Source organism: Zonotrichia albicollis, chromosome 11 (genome assembly GCF_047830755.1).
Source record: "Zonotrichia albicollis isolate bZonAlb1 chromosome 11, bZonAlb1.hap1, whole genome shotgun sequence".
Taxonomy (NCBI): domain Eukaryota; kingdom Metazoa; phylum Chordata; class Aves; order Passeriformes; family Passerellidae; genus Zonotrichia; species Zonotrichia albicollis.
The window spans coordinates 17,858,848-17,875,337 of NC_133829.1; the positions used below are offsets into that span (position 1 = coordinate 17,858,848).

Genomic DNA, 16,490 nt, shown 5'->3' on the forward strand with positions numbered 1-16,490 from the left:
TGTCCCCTCCTGTCAGGGATTTGTGCAGAGCCACAAGGTCCCTCCTGAGCCCCCTTTTCTCCAAACTGAGCCCCCCAAGCTCCCTCAGCTGCTCCTGCTGCTACACAATATTAAGTGGTTGGAAAGGACCTTAAAGCTCATCTCATTCCACCCCCTGCCATGGGCAGAGACACTTTCCACTAGTCCAGGGTGCTAGAAGCCCCATCCAACCCAGCCTTGGACACTTCCAGGGATGCAGGGGCAGCCACAGCTGCTCTGGGCACCCTGTGCCAGGGCCTCCCCACCCTCACAGGGAGGAATTTCTCCCCAATATGTAACTTAAATTTTCCCTTTTTCTGTTTGTACCCATTACTCTGTCCTATCCCTACAGTTCCTGATAAAGCTGTGGGGGTGGGGGAGCAGAAGGTTTGGGGGGTCACCAACTTCTCCTTCTGCCCACCCAGTGATGGGACATGAGGTGAAGCTGGGGCTTGGAGCCCTCATGAAGTGTTCTATGGGCCAAGTGTGGAGAAAACTCCCAGTGCCACCATTAAATTGAATGGTCTCTCGCAAGTGACTTGTGAGGACAATGTGATGCAAATGTGAGGGGAATGTCAGGGAAAGGTATAGGAAAATAGGTCGCACTGCCTCAAAATCAGAATAAAATTGCACTGAGACCCTCCAAGCAGAAGTTCCTAATCATTCCATGGGATAAGCATGAGCCCACTGCCCCTGGGGGAACCTTACTGTGCCAGGTGGCATCTCCAAGCTCCACTGTTGCCTTCTAGTCTGTGAAGATGGTACTACTGGGTTTTCACTGGTGCCAGGCTTGATTCCCTTTATCCTTTGTTAATTTGGCGTTTTGCAGAGAGGAGAACACACGAGTGGTTTCACCCCCAGACCAGGGATAGACTTTTTTACCTCCTGGAGTTGACGAGTGCCCTGGGCAGTTCAGCAATGCTGTTCCCAGGTGGTCTCATCCCTGCCAGAGCATCTCACCTGAACACTGAGCCGCTACAAAGGGCAGGATGAACACTGAGGTGCTGCAGCGGCTGAGCACCCTTTGTCTCAGCCTTCCCTGCCTCCAGCATCAGCTGTGCTCAGCCTGACATGGAGGAGGCTGCTGGGCTCATTGTCTGCAGCCGTTCGGGAGCTCACAGAACTCCGGTTGGCTTGGAAACAAGGCTGCAGTCTGGCCCAGAGGAGAACCAGCTGCTCCCCCCTCTCCACTACTGTTCAGCAAGGATGTGAGAGCCTGGCACGGCCCCAGGAGGGCTCCAGGGTTACCTTCTCCCGCTGGTGCTCACCTTCCACTTCCTCATGCCCTGGGGAATCATTTCTTGCCGGGGTGAAGTGGGGCCATGCGGATGTGGTGACGTTATTCACCCACTCTGCCCGGATGAAGATGAGATTCATCAGGGCAGTATGTGGTGTAGGTGTGACAAATTTCATCAGCTCTTTGGGACAGGAGTCATCTGCTGCAGCAGGATCCTGCTTCCTGCTTCTGTCACATACAAATCCCTTGTGAAACAGGAAGAAAATTAGAAGCCACATCCCAAAGGGTGTTTATTTCCTGCTGGAACACAGCATAATGATGGCTGCAGTGACAGGGGTTTACACATGCAGGTGCCCTCGGGGATCCAGGCAGATTAAGTGTCCTATGGCCTGGTAGATGTCTCTAGAACCCTCGCTGGGTACCCAGCTGCATCCTCAGACACACAGGCAGCTCCCTGAGCTCTGCTCTGCTCAGTTCAAGAGCACAGAGGGGGTGTGGACTGGGCATGCACATTGCCTCATGCCATGCTACCCAGTCAATAGAGCCAGTTCTCTAATTACCCAACTTAGGTGGAATTGCAAAGGCCAGAGCTATAATCATCCTGCCCTACATAAATGTAAGTAGCCCTGACTTGGTTCAGCTCCAGATGCACCATCTGGACATCTGCCAGCCTGGTCCCACGTCATGTGTGGGCTCAGGTGGTTGCTCCAGGTCCTCACCCCATGCTTCATCCCCAAGGGGGACTGTGTGTCACCCCCTGGGACTCTGAGCTAGTCCTGCCCAGCTGGTGGCATGCCCAGCTCCTGGCCGACAATGACAAGGCAAAAGCCTTTTTGGGGCTGCTCATCTGCCCATGGGATCCCAAGAAAGACACTGACCAAACAATGGGGTTTGGCTTTATTGGATTTTGGCAGCTTTGGACACAAAAATCCTTGGCCAAGGTGACCTTCCCCTCAGGAACAGACCCAGGAGAGTGTTTGGGAAGGAGCTGTTCCTGGGAGCAGGGACTGGCCATCTCTGGGTTCTCCAAGAACCTCCCCACAGCCCTGGCCAAGGCTGCAGAGCTCAGCCAGAGCCTTGCATGGAGCCCAGAGAGAGGAGGTTCTGGAGCCAGGCTGGGAGAGCTGGGGGTGCTCACCTGGACAGGAGAAGGCTCCAGGGACACCCCAGAGCCCCTGTCAGTGCCTAAAGGGGCTCCAGGAGAGCTGGAGAGGGACTGGGGACAAGGAAGGGAGGGACAGCACACAGGGAATGGCTTCCATTGCCAGAGGGCAGGGTTAGAAGGGGGAAAAATTCTTCCCTGTGAAGGCCCTGGCACAGGGTGCCCAGAGCAGCTTTGGCTGCCAGTGGAAGTGTCCAAGGCCAGGCTGGACAGGGCTTGGAGCACCCTGGGATAGTGGAAGGTGTCTCTGTCCATGGCAGGGAGTGAAACAAAATGATCTTTAGAGGTAGGGACCTACCTTCCTACCCAAACCATGATGGTTTTATGATCCCAGTAACAAATATTTATAAACAGCGATGGGATCATCCCAATGACATCCCACAGATAAAGGAAACCAGTTCTCCTTCTACAGTTCCAGCCTTATCTTTCCCAACTGCAAGACAGGCATCAGCATTTTGCAGCTGGTTACTCCAGCAACAGTTACAATAACACATCTCAAAAATACTCTTTGGAATGAAGTTTTAGCCGTGCCTTTTGCAAAAGGCCTTTCTTTATTTTGAAATTTCCAAGTATGAAGCCCTGGTCACCCACCACTTCCTTGTAGGTGGTTGGCAAAAGGTACCTGAGAAAAGCAGGGCTGCTGCCTTTAGCTCCTTTGGAGGGGATCTGCACTGTCTCTGGGGATTTTAGGACTCCAGCTACTTGAGGAAAGCCAAAAACTGCTCTTCTGCCCACTCTGAAAAATGATTTAGATCTCCATAGACACCTGGTGCTTTTTCACTTTATTCTTGCAAGAGCTTAATTACCCAAGTGATTCTAGTAACTGTTAACACAGAAGCTGACAAGAATAAAATATTGCCTTGCAATCACCTTGCTCCCCAAAGTTAAGCACGTGCTTACAGGATTTATGGGAGCGTCGCCTCTGGGCACAGGGAGTTTGTCACGGCGCATCCACAGGCTCTGATTGATTCCAGCTCAGCCCCACAGCCGTGACTGGGAGCAGCCAGGGACAGCAGCCACATGTACTCAGCCTCCACAAGAACTTGCAGCATCTCCTCGTGACAAGCCCTGATTCGTGATGCCAAAATGCTGTGAAAGTGCTGGTGCCCCACACCACAAACCGCCTGCAGATTCAGGGTGAACCTCCCATCCCACCCAGCCTCTTTCCTGCTCCCTCATTCCTTGAGGCAGGCAGGATCTCTGGAAAAAGCCTTTCTTCTCCATCACCAGAGACACATGGGGCTCCCACAGTGGGAGAAAGGAAATCCAGAAGATTTCTCAATGCCTAGGGTTTGATTTTGGGTGTCTGCACACTCTTTAACAACCTCAACCATAATCACAGGCTGAGCAGCCCCTCAGATCACCGCTCCAAAGCTATGCAAGCTGGAGATAACCCAGAAGATAAGAGGTTCTGTGATAACATCAACAGGGGAAACACCACCAGGCTGAGCTTGAGTCAGGACCCCAAATCCTCCACGCTGATGAACACATCTCACTTCAAGCTTTTTGATTTAAACTCCACTCTCAAGCTCCTAACTGTTGAAATAGCAGAATTGATAAGTGGTGGTCTAGCTGGGAAGGTAGGGATGTGGAAATGAGTTATCCTGTGCTTTGAAAAATGCTGGAATGCATCCCTGTGCCTCCAAAAGCATCCTGCCACACACCAGTTTGCTTCAGGTCCCCAAAACATCAAGATTCCTCGTGGGTGAGTTGTTAGAGCTGGTAAAAACCCCCTGGATGTGGATTTAGCATCTCATGTTTAGGATCTTCTTTGTGCACATGCTAAAGCTCCACCAAATGTCTCTGGGGGCTCCTGCTGGGTGTTTAAATGTGAGCATTCTTCTGCTTGATGACGAGCAACATCATCCCTGAAGTACAAAGATGTGCAACAGGAGGGTCCACACCTGAAAAGCCCTGGAACATGCTGACCACACTCCCTCCAGATCACCACCACAAGTAAGGACATTTCAACCCTGCAACCCTTGTGCTTGCAGTCCAAATCCCATCATAATTTTACCAAGGATTAAAGTGAAGGCAAACAAGAAAATGGAGACAGTAGTTTTGCCCAGAAAGAGATGCCAAAATCCAAGTTAGAGGTATTTCCAGGAGATGATCTGTGTTTTCCAAAGCCCTCTTCCAGCCACACCATCAACAGGTCCCTTGAGCTGGGAGTTGTTTCATTCAGGAGCAATTTTCCTGGACAGTGTTGGCTCAAAGAGCAAAGCAAGTAGAAAACTCATGCCCTGTGAAGGTGTTCATGAATGGCTTCTCATCAGAGGAAGAATCAGTGTGCAAAGCACCCTCCTGGTTAAATGCAGAAGCAGCCAACATTATGGGGAGTTAGGCAGCATAATAAATGGAATTATATATTTTAAAAATGTTGTGCTGCAACTGCACTGATAGCCCAAAGGCCACCTTCATGCCCTGAAGTCAAACAAACCAGAAAGACTCAAATGTGACACCAGCCAGGTTTTATAATGATTTATATCAGAATAATTAATTTGGATTGTTACCAAATTCATTGTTGGTAGCAAGTAGGTAATCCAGCAATGTCCTGGCACAGCAGTTTTTGGCAGTCCCCCAGCAAGTCCCAACTTTTGCATCAGAGGGGTTTGTAGAGTGTTACCTAAGCCAGTACAACCCTGCCTGGGGCTCACTCCCTGCATGTTCCTTGCTGAAATACCTTGGAAAAGGCCTCCCAGGTGGTTTTATCAGCCTGCAGATCTGCTCTGAGCCCAGGAGCTGGTTATTGATGGGCTACTGAAGAGCATCAGCAGCTTCAGGCCTGCCACAGGACAGAGTGCAAACCAGGTTCTTCCAGCCAAGCTCCACAGTTAGACACACACTTAAGCAGTTTTTTTTATGTAAAGAAACACTCGAAAATCAGACTGTTAGTCTGGATTAATGCCGGCCAGCTACAGATGAACTTCAATGAGTCATCCCCCAGAGACATCAGGTCCCCTAAAATAGCATCAGCAACTGAATCTGTAGAAAGGCTGGAATATTTGGACTGAAAGCTCTGATCACAATGCTTTACATAAGCTGGCAAACATGCCACCCTCCCCAGGCTGAAATGAGAATTCGCCTCAAGCCAGGGCACTCCCACAGTTCTGTCTCATGTGCTGGGAAGCACAGTCCTGACATTGCCTGATGCAAGACAGCAAGAAACTGGCTTGTTTGGGGTGGTTTTCCTTCCACTGAAATTTTAATTCAGTGAAACTACTTGAGGACAAGTCAAGAGATACTGAAATCAACCAAATACAGTCAGAAAATGGTGGTAACAGCTGGTGCTCCAGAAGTTTGCACAGAGAAAAGCAACAAACCCAGATCAAGACCACAGAGGTTTTATGCAGACTGGCAGCAGGAAACTTGAACACAAGGAATGACAGGGGCCACTTTCCCAGAGGTCTGACACAGGCTGGAATACAGGACAGAGGATGCGTGATGAGGACAGAGATAGAGAAGGGCCACAAAATCCTGAAAGAATAGTGAGGAAGCAGCCTGGCATGTGCCATTGTGTTGAATTTGGGTCCTGCCACCTCTGTAGGGAAAACAAGGGATGATTGTCAGGAGCCTGAGGGAACCAACAGGTTTTAATTGCCCCTTCAATTGGTCCCTCTCCTGGGACCTCTACCCATGAACCCCATAAGCTCCATTCAATCTGAGATCCAGGCAACCAATTCTTCCTGATCTCTGCTATGAGTGTGCCTGCTCCTAGGTATTCCTAAACTGATGTTGGACTTCCCTTGGTGCCTTTAATTCTCTGGGTGGTACCTGGGCTGTTGATCCAGCCCTGTGGTCTATTAGCCTGGCTGTGGAGGTACACCCACCTGGCAAGGCTGTGCCTGTCCTTGGCTCCTGGCTCACCTTCCTATTAGATGGACTTTGCTGTTTTACACAGCTGGAGAAGAAAGATGCAGTGCTGTGTAGGTGTTGAGCTCATGGCAACACCATTTGGCTCTCTTTGACCCCCTTCCTGATGGAGCCCAGCTTCTCTATCTCTAGGTGACCCTTAGTCCTAGAGATAGGAGCTCCCCATGAGCTCCCTATAAATTTTCACTAACCTCATTAAATTCCCACAATCCCATTTAGACCCAAACCTGACTGTGATCTCCTCCTGGTGCCTCATCTCCTCACAACTGTTTCACCTCCACATCACCCCCAAGAACTTCACTGGAACCTCACAGGCTCCTTCAGCACTGGAGAGCACCTCCCTCCATCTCTCCCCAGCCCCACTGAAACCCTACCATGTCTTTTTCTTTCCCCATCGCTCCTCAGCTTTGTGCTGGTGCTATTCTAACCTTTGACAACAAGTTTCTTGTGGGTTTTTTTTTCTACAAAAAGCTTTTTTCCTGTTGATCCTGTTCTCTCTACACTGCTCCCATGAGGGACAATCCCTTACATTCCCCACCAGACCTTTCCATAGTTCTGTCCTGCTCACACAGAATGGTTTTTCCTCTTGTGTGATGGGGCCATCTCCCTTGTCACACTTTCTCCTGTGCTATTTGTTTCATTTCCTGCTTGCTCCCATGCCTCTGGCTTGTCTCCCAGCACACCTGATACCTTGGAGTTTTCTGGGACAACAGGTTTTTAATAATTTGATGGAGTGAGTTCCCTTGTAGGTTTGTGCTGCCAATTAGATGGGTAAGATCTGGGCTTAAGGCCCTTATTTGAGTTGGGGATTGCTAAGGAAAGCAGAGCTGGAGGGAAGAAGCAAAATTAAATAGAGTTCATCTGAGGTTAAGGCTTTCCTTGGAAAAGCCAAGCCCTGCATAGAAAGCATCCCTGCACCATTTCACTGTGAGGATCCACCATGGGATAAGGCCTCTTTTATTTGTACAACCCAATCAATATTTGACTGGCCACATATAAAATATCCTTGGAAATCTGTGCAAAGGATGATTTATATATTGCTCATAAAAATACACAGCACCAACAGAAGATGCTTAAACCAAAGGTGGATGCAAAGCATGGGCAAGGGGGTGCTGGTTTTAAACGGAGACAGGTCTAGTTAGGTTAGATACAAGGAAGAATTTATTTACAATGAGGGTAGTGAGGCCCTGGTGTAGGTTGCCCAGAGAAGCTGTAGGTGCCCCATCCCTGGAAGTGTCCAAAGCCAGGCTGGACACAGGGATTGGAGCAAGGTGCGACAGAGGAAGATGTCCCTGCTTATGGCTGGGGCTGGAATTAAATAGTCTTTAAGATCCCTTTCAGCCCAAACACTACATGATTCCACAAAAGCAGCACGGGTGAAATACGTGATTTAAACCCTCAATCTCCTCAAATCCCGAGGCAGGCTGCTGAAGCTCCTTCTGCTGAGGCAGAAATCATGGCTGGGGTGGGGGGGCTGTAAAGCCTGAAGGCTGGGACAGAAATTATTTTCAGTGGGGAGCTGCAGGGGTTTCCGAACTTTATTACAAGAGAACGAGGGAAGGGTGGACTGGCGAGGGAGGCTGTGGGGCGAGGGGACAGCGGAGGGGAGGCCGTGAGGGCGGGCCCGAGCTGCCATTTCGCGGCCGCCCGGCCCCCCGCTGTCGGGCGGTGCCGCCTCCCTCAGGCTCGGGCGCGACATGGCGGCGGCGCGGGCGCTGCAGCTGTCGCTGCTCCGGCTGCTGCTGCTCCCGCCGCTGCTGCTGCCGGGCCCGGCGGGGGCCGTGTGGCCGCAGCCCCAGGCCCAGAGCTTCCCGCCCGGCGGCGGCCGCTGCCCGGTGCCGGCCCGCCGGTTCCGCTTCGCCGTGGCGGACGGCTCGGCCGTGGGGCCGGGCTGCGCCGTGCTGGACGCCGCCTTCCAGCGGTACTGGCCGCTGCTCTTCGGCCGTGCCACCGGTGAGGGCCGCGGCGGGCGCTGACCCTTTTTCTCTGTGGCTTTGAGCTTAAACAGCCCCGCACACCCTCGCTAAGTTTGGGGTCAGACCGCGGGGTTTGGTGGCCGTGTGCCTCCCCTCAGTTCTGCGGCGGCAGGTGGGGTGGGAGTTGTGGCTTGGACGGAGTCTGGTGGCAAGGGCAGCGATGGGTTGGGATTTGGAGAGCAATGCCTATGGCACGTGTGGAAGGAATGTAATCGAGTTTGGCACTGCACTAGTTGTCCTTCTGCCAGGATTTCAGCTCTCGCTATCAAGAGTTTTCTCTATTTCATTTTTTGCTTCCTCCAGGTAGTGTTAATCTCTCATTTCACTTCCTTCTCTTGTGGCTGCAGGGAGAGCTGCTCCCAGTCTTGCAGCCATTCCTGCTTCAGGGTTACTGCTCAGTCTTGGCTGTTCTCATTCGTAGCAGCTCTAGGTGGTCTGTGTGAGGTCTCACCTTGAGGAAAGACTTAATGCTTTGTGTGTGTTCTTCCAAGTACGTACTTGTGCCACGGGACACCTCTGCCAAAGTGGAGCTGCTAGAAGTCCTGAGGGAGCATGGCTTTTCTGCCAGGGAAGGATTAGCTCCTGGATTCATCCTGAAATTGTAGTGTAAGATGAGGAAAGGCAAAACCTTTGAGAGTCTGGATTTGCTATGGGACAGGCTCTAAGGGTTTCTTGAACCCAGACTTCTTCATGACAGCACCCATTGCTTGCCTGGGATGAGCTGCAGGAAATCTCTTGGCTGTGGAGCCGATGTTCAGGGACGCTCAGTAGCTGCGTGGGTCTGCTGCAGCCTGAAGTGCTATATGCAGGGAGTATGAAGCACTTCATTCATCAAAAAGAGCTAGTAACTCTGCTCCCGAGTGTTTTAAATGTCAGTGTGAACTCTGTCGCTGCTGATCAAAGCAGAGAAGGGTGGCAGTGTTGGAAGCTGCTTGGCTTTGTCTTGAGTACATCATACTTTGAAAAAAGCAGGTTTGAAACGGAGAACCCTTTGGCTTATTTTATTTCTTCAACTCTTGTGAGTAGAAGTAGAAATAAATTTTGATTTGAGAGCCAAAAAGACTCCTCTTGGTTCTCTTTTGCTGCTAGGAACTAAAAACAGCTGATCTAATTATTCACGCTCTCCTGTTCCACTCAGAGGGGAAATGTGACCATCAAATCACTTGGAGCAACACTGCAATCACAAGATCCAGCTCACACTCATCACTTTCCATATGCCCTGCTTTCTGATGTTCAAGCTACACAAATTATTTTAAGGCCTTTTTTCCCCTCTTTTCCTTCAGGTTTTTTTTTTTTGGTCTTTTTTTTCCGCATGGGTGGTTAGTAAGAACAGGCAGTGGAAACCTTGGATGAAAGGAAATAATTTGTATTAATAGAGGAAATAAATGGCAGAAACGATTTTCTGGCTGCGCTGCCTTGCAGGTGTGGTTGGTGGTGGTGCCTGTGTGCACCTTGGCTTTGGGGGCCGTGTTTGGGTTGGGAAGCACCTCACCCAGCAGGTTCAAACACGGTGTGTGATGGTGGCCCCAATTCTGTGGGGGCTCCTGATTCCTGGCAGAATGAGTGCTGCCAGGCCTGAGAGCGGCTGTTCCCGGTGAGCTGCCGCCTTCCCGAGTGGAGGGAGCAGGTCTTGCTGTGCTGCTTGCACATCTGTGAGGTTGCCTTGGCTACCAGCTTGTCTGCAGCCGAGAGGAAAGCTCAAAACAGGGCTGGCTTCAAGCTGTTTTCCTTCTCTCCGCAGAGGTTTCGTCATCCCTTCATGGAGAAATGGGGATTTCTGTGAGCTCCTGTGAGCTGTGGAGCAGGGGCTCTCTGCATTTCTGTGAAATGCTGGCAGTGCCACAGTCTCTCTGGAGGCTTCTTGGTGCTCTTGGCTCATTCAAAGCCAAGCTGTTTATTTTTAGTGACCACCCTGAGCTTTGGCTGTTTTGGGAATGCTGTGGGGTGTAGGTACAGACCTTGGCTGGGATGAGCAGGGTCCCACCCTGCCGCCCCATGTTTCTTCTGGCAACTGACTGCTCTAAGTCCATTGTACCCCAATGAAGGTTGAGTATCCCTTTGGAATGGGGGAGTGACTCAAGTGGGAATTCAGGCTTGTGCATCCTTGGAAGTGCTCTTCAGTTAGGGAAGTGTGCCCAGAGCTCCTGCTTGAGGTCTAAATGTGACTGGGTTAGTTTCTCTGGCTGCTACACCTGGGACCTGCTCTGCAGAAGGTGCAGTCAGTTGGGAGCTTTCTGAACTGGGTGAGACCTTTTCATCGCCTCTAACTCAGCCCAGTTTAGCAGCTTCGTTTTCCACCCTTTTTAAAAGGAAGGTGGAAACATTCACGTTTTCTTTGCCCTTTTCCAATAAGTTTGAGTGGAGCAGAGCTCTTGGGCTTGTAGTTTTTTGCAGTGCCGGGAGATCTTGGAAACAAGAAGCTCTTCACCCTCCTAGAGAAGCTTTCACTAGCCATGGCTGTAACGTAAGAGCCAGGGCTGGTGTCCAGGAAACCTCAGGGGCTGCTGCTGGTCCATATTCTGATGTTTCTCCTCTCTTGTGTGCTCCTTTAAGCTTCCTTGTGGGCTTTCTCACAGGTTGGGATCAACTCATGTTCCCCTGGTTGGCTGTGTTGAAATTAACCCCTGCTGAGCACCATGGTGTCTGTTTTGGGGTGCAGGAAGGGGTGCCTGTGTCTGCCTCCATCCCTAGCTGGGCTGGGAGGATGGTGGTGGGCTTGGAAGCAGGGAAAAGAGCTGGGATGGGGTTGATGTGCATGGTCTGTGTCCTTTGCAGAGAATGAGCCGTCCTGGGAAACGCCCTGCGCCAATCTTCTCGTCTATGTTTCCACTCCAGGCTGCGATGGCTTTCCCAGCCTGGACTCCAGCGAGAGCTGTAAGTGACAGGGTTGGGAGTGAGAGGGAATGTGGCTGTTTCTGTGCCTGTCACTGGGAAGTAGCACTGTGCAGGTACCCTTGGATTTGGGGAGGGCACCGATTCCCTGCTGTTGAGACACTGGGGCAGGGCAGGAGGGTGCTGATAAAGCGGTGGAGAGAGGATTAAAACAGCAAGAGAGGGCCAAAATTCAGTTCTTTCGGGTCTTAAGGTGCAGTTCTGTACTGAGCCCTGCCCAGTGCTGTTGTGGCAGTGTGGGACATCCCCCTGATGCTGTTTTTCAGATAAGCTGTCTGTCTCCAAAGGCTCCATGCTGCTCGCAGCAGAGACCATCTGGGGAGCTCTCCGAGGTGAGCTGTGCTTCCCACAGGGCATTCCCACTCCCCCTGCCTCGGGCCTGTGGGGATGTCTCAGTGCCTCTCTCTTTCCATAGACTTTGTTAATTGAGCTCTGCTCCTTTGGGGGTGTCTGTGCTGACAAAGGGGCTGTGTGTTTTTCCTGCAGGCCTGGAAACATTCAGCCAGCTTGTTGGGAGAGATGAGAATGGAATGGTGAGTCCTGGCCTCATCCCCTGGGGGCAGGCAGCTCCCATGGGGACAGGCTGAGGTTGCTGGGATGCTTGGGATGAGTGGGCACAGCCTTGCCAAGGGCCAAGTGGAAATTCATGGATCCTGCCTTCTGAGTGGGTAAAGAAGTGCTGCAGCTTTTTCTGGACACTGCACTCTGGGCAGTGAGGGCGCCTCTGTCCTGCCAGCCCTGGGGACAATGGTGACCCTCAGTGTCTCTTGCTAATGGCCATTTGTCCAACATCCTGCTCACATCTTCCTCGTGTCTTCTGTGTGCAGTACTACATCAATGAGACAGAAATCGTGGACTTTCCCCGCTTCCCTCACCGGGGACTGTTGCTGGACACCTCTCGTCACTACCTGCCTCTGAAAGCTATCCTGGAAACTCTGGTAGGGCATCTGTGCTGGGAGATGAGATGGCTTAATTGGGTGTCCCCCTGTGACAACTGAGCTCCCTTGTTTGGGTGATTTCTCAGCTGCCTTTGTTAAAAAGAAAACTTTGAGATATTTTGGATCCCTGCAGTCCAGGTTACTCTTCAGGGCTGAATTGTTTCTAAGGCAAGGGAAAGCACTGGCAAAGGTGGGTGGTGGTTCTATGCTCATCCCAAGCAGAATAAAACTCCCAGATCTCCACCAGGGGCTCAGTTACAGGGAGGGCTGGGATTTTACTAAGCAGAAGTATTCCTGGCCGTGTGCAACTTTTGTGTTTAGAGAGAGGTGTCTGAATCTCTCTTGGTTCCTGGGGAGCATTTAGGGACTCTGCCTTGTCCTTCTGGATCTGGAAGACCTTGTTCTCTATCTGTGCCAAAATGGGTGACCTTTCATAAGGGATGGGACATGTTCATCTTTGTCCTGTTCCTTCCCAGGACGTCATGGCTTACAACAAGTTCAATGTCTTTCACTGGCACATTGTAGATGACCCATCTTTCCCCTATGAGAGTTCCACGTTCCCAGAGCTCAGCAAGCAGGTAATGATCACCCTGTAAAGCCCAGCTCAGGTGAGCAGATCCCCGCTCCTGAGCAAGGCACTGAGCTTTCCTGTGTCCCAGGGAGCCTTCAATGCCATGACCCACGTGTACACGGCCAGCGACGTGCGCAGCGTGATCGAGTACGCGCGGCTGCGCGGCATCCGGGTCATCGCCGAGTTCGACACCCCCGGCCACACGCTCTCCTGGGGGCCAGGTGAGGAGCACACCCTGCCTGCTGCTGCCCTGAGGAGACTTGGAGCTGTCCCAGGGGCAGGGATGGCTGCTGCAGTCTGGACCCTAAAAGCTGGGTTTGAGCAGCAGTGTCTCACAGGCTGGCTTGGATGAGGAGCAAACCGTTATTTGGGGGATGTGGGACCCAGTGGTCCAACTTCAAGAGCAAAATTCAAAGGGAAACATTTCCACATTTCCATCTTTTCTTGGGTCCAAGCTGGGTGGTTTTTTGTGGGAGCATCTGCTCTTTCAAAACTAAGATCATGGCTTATTGCAAGGATCTTGTGTTTAACTGAGGGTGCAGCTGGCCAAGCTTCCTTGCTCTGCTCAGCTGTGTCCCAGTCCTGACACACTGCTGTCTACTCCAGGGACTGTGTCTCCTATGTCTAGAAGTGCAAGAAGCTCCAGGAAAACATTCCATTGTCTTTTTTTTCCTCTCCCTGCCTCCAAATGCCAGGGCCCATGTTAGAATTCTCCATGTTTGTGGTCACAGCTGGAACTGTGGCTGTCCCTCCTTCCCTGTCCCCTGACAGGCCCTAAGTTGTGCATTGAGGGGCATTGTAGAGGATGATATGGCCACACTTTGCCCCTTCCTCACCATCCTGCATTTGTTACCATCAGGTGCTCCAGGCCTCCTGACTCCCTGCTATGTGGGCCAGGGTCCTTCTGGAGTCTATGGGCCCATCAACCCCATTGTTAACAGCACCTACCAGTTTGTGACCAGTTTGTTCCAAGAGGTCAGCGCTGTGTTCCCAGACTTCTATCTCCACCTTGGTGGTGATGAGGTAGATTTCACGTGCTGGTGAGTTTGAGATCAGTCTGGATGGGGGCTGGGGGTAAGTATTTGGGATTGGAGTCCCAGCCCATGGTTTCTTGGTCATGAGCTTTGGTGTCCTGCTCTCCCAGGGCAGGGGTAGTGGTGGTGCTTGGGATTTTTGGGATTTCTGTGCTCATGGTGATGCTGAATGTAGGGAGCTGCTGGTGCTGGTCCAGCCACAGGTCTGGAATACCTTGGCAAGCCTTGGGCTGTTGTGGGAGGGACTTGACCATGCCTTGACCTTACTGCAGAGCTAAGGTTGCAATGGTTTTATTTCTTCTCTTTGGTGCACAGGAAATCCAATCCAGAAATCCGTGCTTTCATGGTTCAGATGGGCCTTGGTCAAGATTACAAAAAATTAGAGTCTTTCTACATCCAGAGGTAAGGACAGGACATCCAGGGCCTGCTGCTGCACTGTGTAACCAGCTCAAATGTCTTCTGTCCTGGGGACACCAGATGTCCTTTCCAGGAGCTTCCCTGTTGGTCATGTCTCCCTGACCCCAAAAGGGAACATTTTAGTGGGAGATTGACCACAAAAAACCCTGGGGCTGAGGAGGAAGAAGCCCCATAAGGGGCTGTGCTCTTTCTCTTCTCCTTCAGAAGCACCTCCACATCCTGCTGAGGGTGTTGGGAATATCTTTGCTGCTCCTTAGGCTGTATGTAACCACCAAAGAGGGAAATCAGTGAGATCACCCAAAACTGGTACTTTTCCCACTCCAGGCTTCTGGACATCGTCTCTTCCCTCGGCAAAGGTTATATTGTGTGGCAGGAGGTGTTTGACAACGACGTGAAGGTGAGAGGAGGCTGTGCTGGGTGAGCAGTGCCAGCACCCCCCTGACACACTGTGTGATCTGGGGCTGCTGGGTGTTACTCTGTAATGGGACTGTGGTCGGTCTCAAGATGGTGCTGCCAGTGAGCTGCCCTCATCTTGGCTTTGTCACACTGCTGCCAATGCTCTGCTTGCTCTAGGATGCAGGTTTTAACCCTTCCCAGGACACACTGCAAATGTTCCTGCAAACCAGATGGGAAGTGGCTCAAAAAAGAAGCCCAAGTCTGCCTCAGCTTCCTTTTGGGGATGTGGAGGGATCAGGGCACTCTGCTCAGGGGAGCAGGTGATGTTCCTGGCACTGCACTGATCCCTGCCCCGTGTTCACCTGTGCTCCTCAGCTGAGGCCTGACACCATCATCCACGTGTGGAAGGAGAACGACCTGCAGTACCTGAACGAGATCGCCAACGTCACCAGGTCTGGCTACAGGGCTCTGCTCTCTGCTCCCTGGTACCTCAACCGCATCTCCTACGGGCAGGACTGGATAAAAGCCTATAAGGTGGAGCCCTTGATGTTTGAAGGTGTGTTCCTTGTGCCCCTTTCTGCATGGCAGCTGCCTTGGCACTCAGATGCACTGCCAGGAGTGGCTGTTTTGCTGTCCCCTCCACAGGCAGCCCTGAGCAGAAGGCCCTGGTGATCGGTGGTGAGGCCTGCATGTGGGGTGAATATGTGGATGTCACCAACCTGACCCCCAGGCTCTGGTAAGAGGGACCACAGGGAGGTCACTTGGGTTGTGTGGGGCTGGGCTTGCATCCTTTTTCTTTGCCATCGAGTGTCATGTGCTGAACTCATGGGTTTGGTCTGCACATGGTGCCTGTCCCTGTCCTCCCTGTGCTGGTAACAGCTTCACTGGGCTGAAATGGGAGTTTGCAAAGCTGTAACAACATGGCTGGTGCAGCCAGGTTGTGTTTAACACCCTCTGTGCTGTCACCCTGGTCTGCTTCTAATGGGCACATGTCCAGGAACAGATCTTGGGATACTCTGAAGCCTTTGTGTGTGGAAGGACACTGGTTAGGAAAGTGCTTGGGAGTTCAGGGCTTCGTGTAAGAATCTTGTGAGCTCCCCGCTGTCCTGACTGCCTGTCCCTTGTCTCTTCAAGGCCAAGAGCTGGGGCTGTAGCTGAAAGACTCTGGAGCAATGAGACTGTTGGGAACGTGCAGGACGCATACGCCCGGCTGGCGGAGTTCCGCTGCACGCTGCTCGGGTAACCATCCTGGGGCAACACCCCTGCCCTGCTGCTCTGGGCTCAACCCTGGGAGGGCAGGAGGGAGAGGGGCTTGCCCTGCTGCAAAATGACCCTTGTTCCTCTGGAAAGCCCTGGTTTTTGTGCTGCCTGTGCGTGGGCAGAGCTTGCTTTGTGCAGCGCTGGAGGAGCGCTCCTGCTGCTGGCGTAGGCTGGTGGCTCTGGCGAGGAGAGGGCTTTGTGCTCAGGAAGGAGGGGACTTGTCAGCTCTTGCCACTCCTCCTGCAGCACCAGCTTCCCCAGGAAACCCGTCCTCACCCCGTGCTCCCACACATGAGCAAAAAACTATTTGTAAGCCCAGGATGAAAACCACTCCCTCCTTGTCACACCTGAAACGAGGCACCCACAGCCACCCTGTGCCACTGGACACCCTCAGACCTGGTGGTGTCTCTGCCTGTGCCCTCTCCCTGATGCCATCCTTCTGTTCTCTTCCCAGGCGTGGTGTCCAGGCACAGCCTCTCTACGTCGGATACTGTGAGCATGAATTTGGCGAGGTTTGAAGGAGAGCCCCACTGCCCTGTCTCTGCATGCAGGAGGAATGTTCCCCCCTCAGAAGGGCAGAGGGACCCCCTCCCACCCCACCCTCTGCTCTGGCTTCATTACAATGAACATTTCTTTTGCCTCGGCATGCACTTTTTACCTCTTTTTCTATTTTTATTTCTTTAATTCTATAAATAAATGACCCCAAAGAGGAAAAA

The 16,490-nt window shown here is 52.0% G+C and overlaps 1 protein-coding gene across 1 annotated transcript; it reads left to right on the top strand.

Annotated features, from left to right (window-relative positions):
* Positions 1-7,940: 7,940 nt before the first annotated feature.
* Positions 7,941-16,490, top strand: HEXA (hexosaminidase subunit alpha). Its single transcript, XM_005490344.4, has 14 exons — positions 7,941-8,243; positions 11,042-11,140; positions 11,425-11,490; positions 11,645-11,691; positions 11,986-12,096; positions 12,573-12,674; positions 12,756-12,888; positions 13,527-13,707; positions 14,017-14,103; positions 14,443-14,515; positions 14,890-15,070; positions 15,160-15,250; positions 15,649-15,753; positions 16,229-16,490. The coding sequence occupies exons 1-14, from the start codon at positions 7,988-7,990 to the stop codon at positions 16,290-16,292; spliced, it is 1,596 nt and encodes a 531-aa protein (XP_005490401.2). The 5' UTR covers positions 7,941-7,987; the 3' UTR covers positions 16,293-16,490.

What these genes read in the sequence shown, in the direction of transcription:
- HEXA (XM_005490344.4), top strand. Translation starts at nt 7,988, where the DNA reads ATGGCGGCGGCGCGGGCGCTGCAGCTGTCGCTGCTCCGGCTGCTGCTG. An exon ending in CATCTGGGGAGCTCTCCGAG is followed by an intron (nt 11,491 to 11,644) that starts GTGAGCTGTGCT and finishes TTTTTCCTGCAG; the next exon opens with GCCTGGAAACATTCAGCCAG. An exon ending in GGAGCCCTTGATGTTTGAAG is followed by an intron (nt 15,071 to 15,159) that starts GTGTGTTCCTTG and finishes TCCCCTCCACAG; the next exon opens with GCAGCCCTGAGCAGAAGGCC.